This window comes from Maylandia zebra, linkage group LG3 (genome assembly GCF_041146795.1).
Source record: "Maylandia zebra isolate NMK-2024a linkage group LG3, Mzebra_GT3a, whole genome shotgun sequence".
NCBI classification, from domain to species: domain Eukaryota; kingdom Metazoa; phylum Chordata; class Actinopteri; order Cichliformes; family Cichlidae; genus Maylandia; species Maylandia zebra.
In genome coordinates this window covers 53,530,033-53,544,537 of record NC_135169.1, presented here as the reverse complement: position 1 = coordinate 53,544,537, position 14,505 = coordinate 53,530,033, and the positions used below count along the sequence as shown (strand labels likewise).

The following is a 14,505-nucleotide window of genomic DNA, read 5'->3' as shown; positions in this document are numbered from 1 at the left end:
GTGTGCTGAGGGACATTGTTGCACGATCCACTTTTTCTTATCACTCAAATATCCTGATACTTTCAGAAAGTTGGAGAGCTCTCCTGGCTTCCTTAGTCTTTGCTCTGTACTGCAGTACTTGCATTGGTTTCACTGGACAAGTCTGCATGTGAATCTACAACTGATCTGACATTGTGGCACAAACACAGTAAACAAACACTACGAGCACCTTGTTTCATGTGCAGTGGCTTTCTTCTCATTCTGTTACTGAACACTGTATGAAAAGCCTCTCACTGCCAGCATCCTTCCAGCCCCACGACAACAAGACCAACTCACATCTTCACAACAACAAGAATTTTTCCCCTTTTCTTTGGAGAAACTGAGAAGCCAATAGGATTGTAGCTCAAACTTGCCCACAGTCCTGCTTCATCACTGCTCACTCCTACCTGTGTTGGTGCTCAGTGGACAGTCATAGCCTGCTGCTAGCATGAATGCTAAATGTACTGCTGTGGATGATCAGCAGAAAAACATGTTGTCAGTTTGACTGTTTGCTGTATTTAAAGTGTTTTTCTCAGTTCATCTGTATTCAAAGTGCATTCGAGGCTTTAGCTGACAGCTCTTTGTGCTAACAAACTAAACTCTCTTAGTTTAAGCCAACAGACTTTACCAAACACAAAGCCTGCTGCTGCCCCCATGGGTTAGCTTGTGTGACTGGTGTTTACACCAATGAAATCTAAATCACACTAATGTGTCCTCCAAGGTGTTTGGTGGGAGCACTGAGTGAAACATAAGAGCTCTGGTAAAATAACAAACAGGGCTGTGAGAGCAACTGAAGTGATAAAAATACTGTTTAAAGATAAAAAACACTTTGATGTTCTCTCATTACCTAACAAAGTCCAAACCCTGTGAACTATTTTAGCTTTAATAATTGTGGATTCAGGTATCCTGAACCCATCTTTGGACATTTGTAATTAAATATTTTAAAACTCCATCAGAGACTCCTGATGTGGCTGTTTGGAGAAGGAAAAGAGGGACAAAGTGGAGCATCGAGCTGAGCCTTCATTCACTGCAAACCTACAGTTATGTTTTCTTATTTCTGCTGTTTGCATGTTCACAGCTGAAATAAAGCTGCCTCTTTGACTTCATCCTGTTGTGTTTGGGTCCAATCCTGCCTGCCACACAGCGCTACAGGACAAAGTCTAATATTTTTATCTTTTTAATGAATCTTTGGTCATATTTATCCAGGAAAACACAAACATGTAAAGGAGTCATCACAGTTCTCTGACCTCGTTGGTCCAGGTTCACCACTGAAGACTGGAGGTTTATCTTTGGACCAGTCACTCCTCACAGACGGACAGCTGGATCCTGCAGACTGTGACCTCTGACCTCTGCAGACACAAACATGTTTTATTCAATGATCAATTCTCTGATAAAGTGATTGAAGCAGCTGTGGTCACACAGACTGCAGATAATGCAGCTGTTTCCTGTCAGTAACAGTCCTCTTAGATTAGAGTTCAGCTTTTTACAGGAAAACAAATGTCCCTGAATGCAACAGTGAGACACAGTCTGCCTGTGTGGCTGTGATAGCTGCCGTTAGGAGCGCTCATGTGTTTGCAGTTAGACGAGGAGATGTTACCATCATGGACACGTTAACAAATCCTGCAGCATCACGTGGCACAAACACTTTGTGTTCCTGTCATCTGCAAGCAACAGGAAGTTCATTAATAAAGGACTGTGATGGTTCTCCTTCATCCAGCTGTTACACACATCTGGGCTCACACGACGAGCCTTTGTCTAATACAGCAGCTGCTCTCTGAACACTTTTCTGAAGAGGAGCTGCACAAACCTTTGTTTGCTTTCTAGAGCAGCGTATCAAAGTCAAACTACCCACTGCTAGCAGCTGTTTCTATCATAGTTGAGGATCCAGATGTGTGAGGTCTGAATTTACACCTCTGATTAAAATACATAGTTAAAAACAGCCAATTGTGTCCAAATGTGTCTTAAACCAGATAAACTGACAGTTCCAGCTGAGCCTGTGTGTCCTTGAAGACACTGCTCTGCTACAGAGATGCATTTTAGAAACCAGGAAACATCAAAATCATTTAAATCAGAGAGTTCTTGTTACTAACAGCTCACCTCTCTGCAGCAGACACAGGCTGGGATTTAAAATTAATGCCTCGATGATTGGACCAGTCACTCTTTAAGGACACAGAGCTGGATGGTTTCTGATTGACGCTAAAAATAAGTGAACATGAAACATGTGTCACATCCAATGTGTCCAATACATTACATAAAAAGTATAAATAAAGGATGTAAATAGTTTATTATTTAAATCATTAAATAGTAAAAAGCTGATTAAAATTTCAAACATTTTAATACTGACATGAACTTACTTTTCGTCAGATGACTTTTTTCGCCCTAAATTACGAAAGAAATGCTTCACCCGTTTGCTCTTAGAGGACACACTTCTGGGTGGAGGTCCAGGCTGGTTCCTGTGAATAATGATGGAGCAGTGATGTGAGTGCTGAGCTGTGACATGGAGAAGAGTCATGGACAGTTAGAGATGGTCATCTCACCTCTGAGCTTTGGTCTGGCTCTCATGTTCCCCACACAGAGTGCTTTTAGAGGGAGGGACTCCCTCCTCTCTGTCCTCACACTGATCCATGCTGCTCAATTCACATCAGCTCACACACACTTTCTACCTTCACCTGCAGAGGAAACACAAATCATTCATGTGCACATCAACTGAGAGCTGCAGAGGTCGTGTCTGATGTGTTGGACTAACATCCATCTGAGACGCAGCTTTCATCAGTTCACTACAAAAAGTGTCACAGAGCCGAGTTCAGCCTCCAAATCCTCCATTACTGTAGTCCTACAAAGCAGCAGGTCAAACATGGCTGCAGAGAGCAGCTTTATGTCAGTAACCATGTCCAGGACCGAGCTGACTGCTTACAGAGTTCATACTCTAACTGCTAGCTGCTCTGCTAGCTAAGCTAACTCAGTAACAGTGACTCTGACAGCAGTTACTGTGGAACAGCGGCCGAGCTCAGGACACATTCAGTGTGTTTAGTCTGAGTCCTGGACTCTGATTCAATGGATTCAATCCAGCTCAGAGTTTCATGTGTTCATCAGAATAAAATACATGTACTAATATAACAGAAGTAATGCTCTGAATGCAGGACTGTAATGGAGGATAAATAAGGTTTTTACAGACTGAAAGAAACATTCAGTTCATATATTTGTAGACAGTGAAGCAGTTTTTAATACTGCAGCTGTTTCCTTCACCTGTGTGTGTGTGAGCCACACCTTCATGTGCTGCTGTAGAAATATGTGGTCTGACTGCTCAGACTGAGTCTAGGAGGAAAGTTCACACGCTGGAGAAAGTTTTGTTCCTAACTTTGTCAGAGTTCGGCTCCAAAGACAAAGAAGACGGAGCTCACAGTCTGTAGATGGTCCTCAGTGTGTGTGTGAAGCCAAGAAAGCACACAGGAGTGTGTTTATGTCAGCAAATCAGTGTGTGAAGAGTCTGAGGGAGTGTGTGAATGAGACTAAACACTGAAACCAACAGTCCAAGAAAAACTCGACGCACGGAGACTCTTTTTAACGTACATAGCGTACTTTGAATTGGAACAGTATTTGGTCTGTGAGTGATATGACGTATCACAAGTGTGCATATATTATGAAACCGCCTGCGACTTTTCACTCTGTCGCCATTTTAGTTTCTAAAAATGTCGTAATGGGGTCTTTCTCTCATTGGCTAATAGCTCGAGATTGACACATCGTTATCCAATGAGCGTGCGGGAACTTCCGACATAAAGTTGTTTCCTTTGAAAAACCAAAGTCTGATTATTTTTGCCTCCACTGACGGAGCCTGTTGTTCCCGCCACAGAGACACAGTAATGTCAGAGCGGTGTTAACACTCACCCTGCCTCAACACAGCTCTCACTCTCCTCCTTAGTGATGGGTCGTTCGCGAACGAAATGGCTCTTAGAGCCGGCTCTTTGACGTGAATGACGCGAGCCGGCTCCTTATCGCGAGCCGTCACGTGGGTTTTTTTTGTTTTTTTTTCTTTCTCTCACCCTCTCTCTCTCTCTCTCTCTCTCGCACTTTTTTTCCGCTTCACTTCGCACCTGAGCCTTGTGCTTTATGCTGGGCAGAGGGGGGAGGGGCGGTAGTTACACTCAGTAGCACAGGAACAGAGCCAGAGGGAGAGAGAGAGAAAGAGAGCCAGGGACAACAACGTCACATTAGAAAGGTATAGTAATCATCCACAACTATTTTCGGTTGCAGATGATAAAGGATTCAGAAAGTTTATTCATGCAGGCCCATATGACAGAGAATATGCATGTTCTTTTTGTTTTCATATTATAATTTATATTTAATTGTGTTGTGGTTTGCAGTGTTTTGTGTTGTTTTCACTTTAAATTTGTAAAAGGAAAAAGCTGAAAATTTAAATAGTTAAAAGTTGAAATGTGAATAGTTGATTTTTGTATTATATGATTTATTTATTACATTTTATGTGGAGTGAAAAAATAAAAGTATATTTACAGTGGCCCCTACAGACAAAGCACATACAAACTTCAAATCACGTACGAACTCTGAAGCATGTACAAACTCCAAAACACGTAAAAACACGTACAAACTCCAAAACACGTAAAAACTCAAAACACGTACAAAAGACAACAGAAGTGCTCCAGGATGCTGGGCGCAGTGTTGAGCTTTTGTTACCTAGTGGCTACACAAGCCAGCAAGTACCAACGACCGGATTTGGTGTGTGGTAGTAACAGGTAAATGAACTTTTTTAAAATTATTTGAATATATATGAGTGCCTGTGTATAAATACACAAACAATACACATATGCTTTCAATTGTGTAATTTAAGTGATCTAGTAGCTCTGCTTTGGAAGTTCAGTTCATGCTAGAAATGTGTTTTGGAGTTTGTACGTGTTTTGTCTGTAGGGGCCACCGCATATATTTATATATAAACATATACAAATAAAACCACTTTTTTTTTTACGCTAGTAATTCCTTTTGTGCATAATTTTATATTATTGTTAATAATAAATTAATTAAAGCAACAAAACAACCTGAAGAGCCGGTTCGGAGCCGAAAGAGCCGGCTCTTTTTAGTGAGCCGAACCGAAAGAGCCGGATCTCTAAAAAGAGCCGGAAATCCCATCACTACTCCTCCTGCTCTCTCACACTAAACGGAGGCTCAGCTAAACTCACTTCCTCTCTACTTACAGGAAACCAGCGCTCAGAGGAGCCGACCGGCCTCACATTTCACCCACAGACACGAACAGCGTGGAATTATTTTATGTCATAAGAAGAAACATATTCATGTAAACACTCACCTGCCTCAGCTCCACCTTCCTCCTCCTGCTGCTCTGAACGGAGGCTCAATACTTTCACTTTCACTGCTGCTCCCTAAACACAGAGGATGCTGGGACTTGTAGTTTTTTCCTTCCGGTGCGGTCTTCCTCTTTGTTTGTGTTTGTGTTCAAGTTATTTCGATCATGTAAACATCAACAGAACACGTGAAGCCACACAGAGTTTGTATGTCGAGGTGGGTAGGAGGGTTTGAGGGTTTGGGGAGGGGTCAGAGGGAAGAGGTCTCTCAGTCTTGACAATCCACATTGATGGCATTGCATCTTTCAACGTGTTTGTGGGTCGATTTGGATGCTCCAGGTGTGAGAGCAGCCACTCAGCCTCTACTGCAGATGTGTGTCACAAGTTCATCTAGTAGTAGGCTATGGCACTTGGCCACAGGTGGCAGCAGTGGACTGGCCTCCATGTGAGACTGCTCCAGCTGCTATGTGATAGTCCAGCTGCAAACTGAAGATCATATGCAAGTTTTGGAAATTAAACTGTACAATATAAAGCGCCTTGAGGCGACTGTTGTTGTGATTTGGTGCTATATAAATAAAATTGAATTGAAATTCAGAATATCCTTAACTTAGCTTTAAAACCAACCCAATCTAACTCTCCTCCACACTCAAAAACAAAGACAAACCAACTGACACATCTGAGTCCCTCACTTTCTTCAATCCACTCACTCTCACAAGCTCCACTTAATCACACTGGCTCTGTTTATTACTAATTACTATTGTCTCCCCAGAAACACTTCCGTTTTCTTTTTTCCTATTTGTGTTTTCGTTTTTTGTATTTGTGTTTTCTTTTTTCCTATTTCAGTTGTGTTTTTTGTGCTTTTGCAGCATTTTTTTTTATTGCTGGTGTTTTCTTAAGTTGCAGTCCGTTTGGCCTCTCAGGGCCACCGTAGATAAAGGCCAAAAATAAATACATAACATCATTTCAATCAGTTTAAAGGTTTATTTGCAAGACACAAAAACAGAAAAAGTGAAAAGTTACAAATGTATTGTGCATGAAACAGGAATTCAAACGTGGCTCAGATGTGTGTCACAAGTTAATTTGGCTGTAGGCTATGGCACTTGACCACAGGTGGCGCTAATTGACTTGACTCCATTTGAGTGCGCACAAAGTAAACTGCACACTTTAGTTGTGAAGCTAAAACGCTGAAATCGCAGTAATAACACGTACGAGGGGAACGATAACGAAGACAAAAACAGCGGGGAAGAGGGACGGCGATAAAGGGCAAAAAACAAAAACCAACAAAACAAAAAGACAAAAAATGCACATATCAATCACCTGGATCACCTGTTGAGAAAGAAAAAAGAGAAAACAAGCAAAGAAAAAGAGAGCAATATAATAAACAACAGCATCGCGATGATCTATGTGAATATAACTGTAAATACTAAATATTGAATATTATTGTGCAGCACGTAAGATCGACAGCGCACAGTGTGCTTTGAGGTAGCAGCCAAAAAGGGTGTAGTTTGTGTGTGTGAGCACCCGTGTGTACACCTGTGAGCATGAGCGCGCTTGTATGTAAAAGGTTCCTTCATGTAATGATCTGCTAGAGGGTGTGGGGGGGGGGGCACAGCCCCGTCCTCCAGGGCATGAAGCAGGTATGGAGGAGATCCAGGCTCCAGACATCCAGAGGCCCTCAGAACACAAGAGACCAAGGAAGACCAACGGAGAGGCAACCGTGCCACTATCCCGGAAAGAGCTGAAGAGAGCCCCAGATGAGGGGTCAGCTGCGGAGCAGAAGCCATGGGGGGTTACAGTGACGTGCCCGTGAGCTCCGTCAGCTGTGCCAGAGTGACCGAGCCCCAGGCCAAGAGGCAGAGGGCACCCCACCCCCGTAGGAGCCCGAGTGAGCCCCAGGCTCCAGGCCCCGACAAGCAGCCACCAGGAGTGAGTCGGTGCGTACCTGGACGCTCATCCCCGGACACAAAGAACCACCAACGCACCGATGTCTGAGGGCGTCTGCCACTGGCAGGGGGAGATAGGCCTCCATATCTTGGAGGGCCTGAGATGTCCCCAGAGAGGTGGCGTCTGATACCCGACCTGACATATGGACACAGACAAACAGGCACACACAGATACAAACATCCATTCCCACCCTCATGCTCTCATATGCAATTACTCAGCAGCAGGTAAGCGCATAGCCCCTCCTGGTAGCCCTCAATGTCTACGTGGATTTAAAATTGAGAGGTGGGCAACGGCACCAGGGGTGAGGTCGTACACCCTGATGGTCTTCTGGATGCCGTGTAGCGTGCCCACCCCCAAGGTCCTATATGTATGTGTTATGAGAGTGTGAGTAATGTGAATGTCTAAGTTGTGGGATAAAATTGAGGCACAGGCAGCCAGAAGGGGACAGAGGGGGGGATGCCTCCCCTGCACCCTGGTGACACACCTTTACCCCAAGGCCCTGCATTTGTGGGTGATTGTGGTGGAGCGGAGAAAACTCAGAGAAAACTGCACCCACCCTGTCATCCACTCATCTTCCAGACTACACAACACATAGACACCCAGGCTGAGTTCTTCCTCCACCTCTCCTGTATCTCCCCCACCTGCAGAGTGAGTTCCTGGAGAGAGGAGACCTCCTGCAAGATGTAACAGCCTCCCCCACCAGTCTTCCATACAAACGTTAATCATGCAAACACTCAACACAGCAACACTGAAAGCATTTGAGTGTAAATTTCATTCAAATCAAACTTTATACACAATTACAATAATGGAAAAAAGTCTAAATATTAAAACACTACAACCGCCGAAGAAACAAATAAAACCAATCACAATCAACATCAAAATATGATCATAGAAAAATAGAAGAAGAAGATGACAGCTCCAGCACCGCCCACGACCCTGAAAAGGAGATGTGGAAGCGAACGGATGGATGGAAAAATAGAAGAGACATATCATACAATTCATACACGTTCATGTGATATCTTTGGGTTCAAAAACACAATAACCTTGAATCCTTCTTTTAAATTACATTTAAATTTCAGCTGGCAGCAAAGAAATTAATCAGAAATTAACCACAATTAATCTGCAGCTTCATCAATGTGATGCTGAGTTTCTGACTGAAATTCAGTCTGAACATGTCTGACTCTGTGAAACAGTCAGAGTGTTTCTCTAACAGCAAGAGCCTCTTTACACTCAGCTTCACTCGAGCTGAGGAATGATCAAGCAAACTTCTTCTTCTGTCATTTTTAACAGCAGCTTGCATCCAAAGATGTTGCACTACTGCCATCTCCTGACTTTTACTCTTACTTCTCTTCCAGATCGTCAGATCCTCTTGATGACATCAGTATTTCTCAAAAAATGAAAAACCACTCCTTTCACCTCATCAGGACTTAACTGATTAACCACTTTTTCAAACGTAAGTTTCATTTCACCACCAGTTCCCACCCTCAACACTCTCCTTTGACTTCTATACTTCCTGCAACTAATAACCACATGTTCAACCGTCTCCATAGCATTACACCATCACATAACCCAGTCGGATGTTTCCCCATCATAAAAAGAGAACCATTCAGAAAGCAGTGACCTGTTTGTATTCTCCTGCTGCCTATTTAACCCACTACTCCTCTTAACTTCTAGTGTGTTTTGTACCCCATGTCTCCCTTTTGTTCCATTATCCCATGCCATTCTCCAGAAGTTCTTACTTTGTGTCCAAACTATTCTTTTCCCTCAGATTTCAACAATGGTATCTGCACATCTATGTCTACTTTTTTAACAGCTGCTTTAGCCAACCTATCTGCTCTTTCATTACCCACAATACCTCGGTTGAGGGCGTCAGACCAGCACAGTCTCTTTCAGCACACATGGATATTTCATCAGTCTCATAGACACTGAGAACAATTTGTGTATGAGACTAAAGAAACAGTCCACACATAATTGAACAAAAGGCCTCTAAAGTTCTGTGGTTGCCACATTTCCACATGACTGTTTAATTACAGCAAAAACCATCATTATAATGATCTTGATTGATATTGTAATCTCAGTTTTCAACACAATTGTTCATTAACTTAAACAATGTTACAAGATAAATATATATTCTTAGTGCTTATTTTCTGATTAGATGGTTTTATGTATTTTAATAAGAGAGGCCTTTATAAACCAAGCCCAGATGTGAGACAAAGACTAGGCCAGAGGGTGACAGGTCACCTAGCAACAGAGGCTTTAGTAAGGGGAGGTTAAGAAACAGGAAGTTCAGTGCAGAGCTGCAGAGGCATATTAATAAAATACAGGAAACCAGACAGAAAAAGCGGAACTAAGTAACACACACACACATTAGTCAGAGCAGAAGGAGTTGTTTTGATGGAAACTGTGTGTGTCTGTGTGTGACCTATAGCAGAACTATGTATACCCATTCTGGCTTCTAATGCTTTCAGACCTGAGCGTGTGTTAGTGGGTACAGGTCTCCGTTTCCGGAAATGTACAATAAAGATCATTTTTTGAACTTGACCACTCTGAGTCGGAAGTCTTTCTCTGTCGCCAAAAGAATTCAAAAGAACGGAATTTAATAGTCACATAGCATTGATTTGTCACATGGCATCGGTATGTTAGGTTTTGGGATGAGAACGTGTTGGATGGTTACCTGTCTTGGTCTGGTGGAGGTCTCTTCCCATAAGAAGACTGATGACTTTTTCATTAACTGAAGTGTTTCTTTCTTCTCTCTCCCCTCAGATGACTTCACACTATAACCAAGGACACCTCATAAGGGATCATCTGATTGTGGCTTCTCTAATAATCTTTCTAATAGTAATATTGTTCACTGTTATGTTACAGAGTGAAGTGAGATTAGTGCTGTAAAACTTCCATAACACTGAACAGATGCCACCACAGATGTGTTGAAATCTCAGTCAAAACTAGCAAAAACAAATGAAATCCATGAATCAGAAATGCTGATTGTTGAACAGATAACATTACATGGCTCTCATACACACACTGTTACACACCGATAAAGGAACAGTCCAACATTTTGACACATAAATGTTTAAACTTCAAAAGAGCAAAACTCATAATCACATCACATTTTATCTCCTTTATTAAGCACGATGTCCAGCGAGCATTGACATGTGCCACAGCCAAGGTTCAACACACTGTGAGATTCATGCTGTCAGGGAGTGGGTGCATATTAAATGTAAAGACTGGGACTGGCTACAAAAACTGATTCAGTACAGGTAGAGTGCAGCAGCCAGTGGATCACATATTTTGAGCTAATGCAGCGGTCATCACACCACATATTGCTTTCTATGTAAAGGAGCCTTCATTCTCAGATTAGGGCTGTTTGTCACCATAAAGTCTGTCTCACAAGGGCAGCCACTGGTCCAGGCAAGGATGCCTCCACAGTGGGATGTCTGAGGGTGCAGACATGGGTGAAGTTAGGACTAGAGATGGACCGATCCGATATTACGTATCGGTATCGGTCCGATACTGACCTAAATTACTGGATCGAATATCGGAGAAAAATCAAAAATGTAATCCGATCCATTAAATATCAAAAAAGCACCTCACAAAACTTGCAACATCGCGTAACTCAGCTCATAACCGTAGCACGTCGGAGCAATATGTGTCACGTGATAGAGCAGCTGTGGCATGCGAGACCTGTCTGCGGTCTGGTTGAGCATTTGTAGCCTCGCTACCAAACCGGCATTTCATCTCTGAGGAAGTGATCCCAGAGAGAAGTAAAGCAAGTGTGCAAGTTCATCTCTGAATGTTTGCATTCCCGTGTTAAGCTTAGCAACCGATATATGGAGCGACTGCCTCTTCTCTCTCCCTCCCTCTCCTGCTCTTGGCCCACTTTGCACCAGAAAGAGGAAACCAGCGGCTGAACAACAGCAGCACATTTAAGCCTGATAAGCTGTTGTTAGAATTTATTTAAGATTACTTTCTACACCAGGATCCTTTTCTACACAGATGACGGTTGGTAACTGTGCAGGGGCGGGTCTAGCAAAGTTTAGCTTTTTGCATACTGATATAACAGAATAGCTTTAGTGGTTTTTTTTTTTTTACTTGAGTTTGAACTTATACAAAATGCAGCAAGATATTTAAAAAACAGTTTTATTGATTAAAAAACACACTCTATCGGATTCATATCGGTATCGGCAGATATCCAAATTTATGATCTCGGACATAAAAAAAAGTGTTAATGTGCCATCTCTAGTTAGGACCAGGTGCCAGTGGACCTGTGCACCTCTGGAGATAGGAGTTATTGTTTCACTCCAACAAAAGCAGGAGAGAAAGATGTTTATTAATAATCCTTCTAATTAATAAATGCTCTGTAGAGCAAATTTGTTGAAGGTAAACAAACATAAAATATGGAAACAGCATCAACCAATCACAATGCTGCACTCTTGAAGGAGGAGGTTGTGATTTGATGCATGTGATGAATATATTTATTTTTTATTCTCCTAACAGGAAAAATATCTTTTATTTTTGTATATTTATACTAACATAAGTGCATTTAAAGGCTCGTCATCTTGATTTATTTATTCAGAAATGATATCAAACAATAATACAGGGAAACCCTGAAGTAAATGACACAATTCTTGGTCATTGATGGTTACAGCTAACAGTGTCTCTGGGACCACTTTTGACAGCATTTGACTGAAGTGCTGGTTGGCTGCAGGACCACCATGAAGGCTCTTTCTGGAGCTCTCAGTGCTGCAACACATATCCTGCAGTGCAGGCTGCAGGGTAACAGGACCAGTGGTTGTTAATGCTACATCCACTTTACAATCAAAAACACCCACTAGTCTGGGCCTAACACCCAACCGGTGACCCGGTTTCCTCCACCAGCTCCATCCCTTTGTTTCTTAATCTCTTCTTTCTGTTGGAATGATTATTTCTTATTATAATTTGAATTTCAAGGTTGATCGACCAAAGTTAATTCACTTTGACTGCATTCTATTTTTCTCTTGTTTTCTACTAACTATTATCACAAAGTCCAGAAGATCAATTTGATATTTTAGCACAAACAAGTTTCAGTAGTAAACGCTCAGAAGCAGCAAACTAGCAGTGCAAAATAGCCCATTTTAGTAGGCAGCCAGTTAAGCTGATTGACCTAGTAATCCATTTACTTTTACTAATATGTTTTTCTAAGCTGGGGAAACAACTTCCCCCTAATTCTAGTTTATGCTGGGCCAGGCTAAACATGTCCTGGACATGGTCTCTGCACACAGATAAAACTTAAAATAAATAAAGAGAGTGAAAATGTCAGTTCCTTTCCAGAGATCAGTTTGAACAGGCTGCACCGTTGTTGCTGACAGAGATTTTGTCCTTTGAGACCCCATACAGACATCTACTGTTTACGTTAGACCAGAATGGGAAAAATGTTCCTATATGTGTGATTGTTCAAATAACACTGGTTTCCAGCATTAAGTAATCAGACAGAGCCAGTTTCCTCATCTATCAGACACTGTTTGTGGCTGTAACGGCCATCTACATTCCTCAGAGTGTCCAGTCTTAGCTGCACAAGCATCTTCACTGCTGCCTCTCCTGGATTATTGTAGCTCAGGTCCAGCTCTGTCAGATGGGAAGAACTGGAGCTAAAAGCTGAGACCAGAGACTTGCAACCAGGGGCGCTTATAGGATCAGAGCTTTGGGGGTGCTGAGCACCCAGAGAGCTGCCCAGCCAGGCAAGATAAATCTGTCTCTGTTAGTTCCTGCATCCTTAAATGTTGTCCCGAGTTCTCTCTGACTGTCACTTTGGTGCATTTAAACCCCTGTTCCTCCCTGTCCTCATCGTCTGTTGTATTCATCTCCATTATCAGTCATCATAATTTTACCATCTCTGTGCAAGTCTGCAAATTTCTTTATTAAATCATAAGATTCTTAAATTCATCAAGTCTCTCTGTGCCTGGATCCTCGTCACAAAACATGACATCACTGTTTTGTACATTTTAACACAATTTAATCCCCACATTTGTGAAAGAAAAGAAAAGCACTTTTTTGAAAAGTCTGTAACAAAACCATCAAATCTGATCAAGGTTATTTAAATGTTGCAAAAGAAGAATGGATTGGAATAAAAAAAAATACATATCCTAACCTTAATTACTGGGGTGAATAATGAATGATGCTCATAGTGAGTAAAAAGTAAACTGAGTGCATTTTTTGGACAGAGATTCACTTTTAATGTGTATAATGTATATGTGTTAGTCCCCATAGGGAAATAGTTCCTCTGCATTTAACCCATTCACCCAGTGAAGCAGTGGGCAGCCACCAATGCAGCACCCAGGGAGCAGTGTGTAGGGACGGTACCTTGCTCAGGGGTACCTCAGGGTAGCCGTTCAGTGGAGTCGAACCCCCGACCTTCCGATCATGGGGCCACCACTCTACCTACTGAGCTATCCCTGCCCTGTATACTATAATACAGTAACAAAACACTCCCAAAACAGAATAAATTATTACAAATAAATTATTATTATTATATTAAAAAAAAGAATATAAAAATGGAGGCAACTTTGCCTTTGGTAGAAAGTATACGATGCATGAAAAAATCTTTACTGCAGAAACTAATTTTACTAATTTAATAAGACTAATTTTGTGTTGTAAGATTTATGACTTTCATGCTTTCATAGTGGTACTTGGGAGAGCTTAACATTTTATCAGGTGGTACACACTGTAAAACGTTTGAGAAACACTGATAAGTTAAGTGTATGTGTCCTTTTGGAAAACATTTAAAGCTGCTTTACAGAATCTTTGAAACAAGCTTACAACATTTTTAGAAACAGAGCACTCTGCTTCTCTTTACAGCTCCTCACTCCACCAGGGCTGTTTGGCACTTTCTGATAGTGTGCAAATGTGGTGCACACAGACAACTGGACGGTCCAAAAGTTAGCCTACCTATTACTGGCTGAGGTTTTAGTAGAGTTGTGGCTGAACCACATAAAAATATATCATTAATTATAATCTCCCCAATCAATGATAATGTTATGTTGGAATGTTGTTAAAGAGGGTCAAAATGTTTCAACCCAGTTTGTTTTGCAGATTCTGTATAGCAGCTTTAATATAGGGAGAACACAACTTCCAGATTGTGTGAGTAAAATCAGGTTTTTTCTCTTTGTCAGTTTAACAGTTTCTGTTGTGCCTGCCACTGTTCCCTGTCTGTTTTCTTACCTGGTTCTTCCTGACCTTGTACTTTCTCCTCACGTTC

The 14,505-nt window shown here is 41.9% G+C and overlaps 1 protein-coding gene across 1 annotated transcript; it reads right to left on the bottom strand.

Annotated features, from left to right (window-relative positions):
• Window positions 1-1,076: 1,076 nt before the first annotated feature.
• LOC112433515 (uncharacterized) lies at window positions 1,077-2,776 on the bottom strand. Its single transcript, XM_076882474.1, has 4 exons — window positions 2,556-2,776; window positions 2,373-2,471; window positions 2,116-2,214; window positions 1,077-1,367 (listed from the first exon to the last, which is right to left on the bottom strand). Exons 1-4 carry the CDS (start codon window positions 2,642-2,644, stop codon window positions 1,217-1,219), a joined length of 438 nt encoding a protein of 145 aa, XP_076738589.1. The 5' UTR covers window positions 2,645-2,776; the 3' UTR covers window positions 1,077-1,216.
• Window positions 2,777-14,505: the final 11,729 nt, after the last annotated feature.

Bases quoted from the DNA above. Each gene is read 5' to 3' on its own strand.
- LOC112433515 (XM_076882474.1), bottom strand. From the start codon at position 2,644: ATGGATCAGTGTGAGGACAGAGAGGAGGGAGTCCCTCCCTCTAAAAGC. The intron at 2,472-2,555 runs GTGAGATGACCA...CATTATTCACAG, and splicing joins AGCCAGACCAAAGCTCAGAG to GAACCAGCCTGGACCTCCAC. The intron at 2,215-2,372 runs GTAAGTTCATGT...ACTTATTTTTAG, and splicing joins AAAAAGTCATCTGACGAAAA to CGTCAATCAGAAACCATCCA.